The following is a 2,340-nucleotide window of genomic DNA, read 5'->3' as shown; positions in this document are numbered from 1 at the left end:
TAGCCTTTAATTAACTCAGAAAAATGCATGTTCATTGCTATGGTTCAAAACGTGACTTTTTAGCAGAAGCTTGTGAACTTTTTATTTAAAAAAAAACTGTTCGTTTTTAGGAAAACTTTAATCTCAAGAAATCGTTGCCTTTAATTAGTGCAAGATAAGGTATATTATAAATTAAAAACGTACCTGTAATGACATCCGGAGCATCTCTGTCCCCACGACGACGAGTAGGATAGACCAAAGCAGGTTGCCTCGCCTCAGTCGATCCAGCACCTTTACCCGGTGCTCTCTGTCCTCGACCTATGCTATTACCACCCCTGGCCTGACCCCGGGCCCTAGGTGGTTGTTGAACTACCCTTGACGGCTACGCAGTACCTGTACCTATAGCTTGCATCTGATCAGTTCTCAACAGACAATCTCTGACACGATGCTTAGTAGTGCCACGCCTTAAACAAGCCCCAGTAGTCCTCCAACACTCAATCGAATGGTGCCTACCACAATGTCCACAAAGCGCCACCCCAGAAGATGTAGTCGGAGGCCGAACCATCATTGGCCCATCAGCTCTGGCCTCTTTCTTAAGCCTTATCCCAGAATTCAAGGCTCCAAATCCCTCTTACTCTTTCCTCTGTCTCGGTTTTGGCACTCATTGCGCTTTACCTTTTCGGCGATCTTCGCCTTCTCAACCAGAGCAGAAAAGTCATGCTCCTTCTGTGGAGCTATCAAGACTCGTAAACTATTCCTGAGACCATCCTCAAAACAGACACAGCGCTCATACTCAGTCGCTACCATGCCTCGCTCATAACGGCTCAGCCTTAGGAACTCAGCCTCATACTCAACCACTAAACGGTCTCCCTTGGTGAAACTAAGGAACTCACGCCTCCTGGCATCAATGTAGCTGGCCCTCACATACTTACCCTGGAACGAAGTCTTAAAATAATCTCAGGTCAATCAGTCGGGCTGACTGCCCTCCTTAACCGTGAGCCACCACTGGTATGCCTCGTCACGTAACAGAGAAATAGTCTTCTTAAGCTTTTGCTCAGAAGTAAAGTCCAAGCCATCCATAATTCTTTCTGTGGCCTCCATCTAGTACTCGGCCACGTTAGGGGCAACTCCAGCAACACCCTTGAATAACTCAGCCCCGTTGGACCAGAGTTGTTTCGTAACTAACCCACGACCCCTAGATCAGTGTTAGGCTCAGCGACCCTCTCTAAAATCCATAGCATGGCTTGGAATAGTGTGTCGACCCAGCCGTACGATCATGAGACCTAGACCCAGTCTTTGTAACAGGCGACATCGACGTCTCGCTAGTGTCCAAATTAGGCAAATTCTCAGATGATGAGGACCTTGCTTGAGCCTCTCTATGACCTCTGCCATGACCTCTAGTACCCCTCATTGTAAATTTCAAAATTTATCCGTATTAATAGTTTTATGCATTAGTTAACAATTTCAATATATTATTAACAAATATTTTATGCAGTACAGTATCAGAATGTTCAGAGTCTATTATTGCAAGTGGTAGTCTCATTAAGGTTTTCAATTTACACTACCTAGAGTGTTTTCAATATGGTACACTGCCTAAATTAGTTTCAGAATATTCCAATCATATTTTTAGGCAATTCTAAACAGAGTTTCGAAAAACTTATAGGATCAGTGCCAGAGACTAGGTGTACCACACACTTAACTAGAATATTTGAAAACATTTGGAAATAATTTCTTTAAAAACCAATTTTAAAACCCAAATCCACAGCCGAGTTTTTGTAACCTGGCTGTGATACCACTAAATGTAACACCCCAAACCCAGCCTAGATGTTATGGCCGAATCTGGCAATGTCACATAGAATGAAATTTGTAGTCTAATTCATCGATTGGAAACCTTTCCAGTTTATTAGCCTTTAATTAACTCAGAAAAACGCATGTTCGTTGCTATGGTTCAAAATGTGACTTTTTAGCAGAAGCTTGTGAACTTTTTATCTTAAAAAAAAACCGTTCATTTTTAGGAAAACTTTAATCTCAAGAAAACGTTGTGTTTCGTAGGGATAAAACTGGAGAGCAAAGTAAAATCCCAAATTTAAATAGTCAATCCCAAAAGTCCCAATTACAAAAAGAAATAAATACCCAAATTATTAATGAGAAATTAATTGAATAAAAGAAAAACTGAATTAAAATAATATGAAATAGTGGTGGTCACCGCCGAGTCCTTTGCTGCTCTGATCCGTCTAATGCTGGGGATTACCTACACAGATTTAACAGAAAAGGGTGAGTTTTCACAAACTCAATGTGTAGTCCCCATAGAAAATATACACAACAATAGAAGTCAGTCATATATCCAAATATCAGATAAAT

General features: G+C 41.2%; 1 protein-coding gene across 1 annotated transcript; it reads right to left on the bottom strand.

Moving 5' to 3' along the window:
- Positions 1-591: 591 nt before the first annotated feature.
- On the bottom strand, positions 592-1,080 carry LOC107895898 (uncharacterized). Its single transcript, XM_016821111.1, has 2 exons — positions 973-1,080; positions 592-912 (listed from the first exon to the last, which is right to left on the bottom strand). The coding sequence occupies exons 1-2, from the start codon at positions 1,078-1,080 to the stop codon at positions 592-594; spliced, it is 429 nt and encodes a 142-aa protein (XP_016676600.1).
- Between the last annotated feature and the right edge of the window lie 1,260 nt (positions 1,081-2,340).

The sequence above is a fragment of the Gossypium hirsutum genome, chromosome A09 (assembly GCF_007990345.1).
Source record: "Gossypium hirsutum isolate 1008001.06 chromosome A09, Gossypium_hirsutum_v2.1, whole genome shotgun sequence".
Classification (NCBI taxonomy): Eukaryota; Viridiplantae; Streptophyta; class Magnoliopsida; order Malvales; family Malvaceae; genus Gossypium; species Gossypium hirsutum.
The sequence above is the reverse complement of the archived record's forward strand: the minus strand, read 5'-3'. Positions and strand labels throughout refer to the sequence as shown.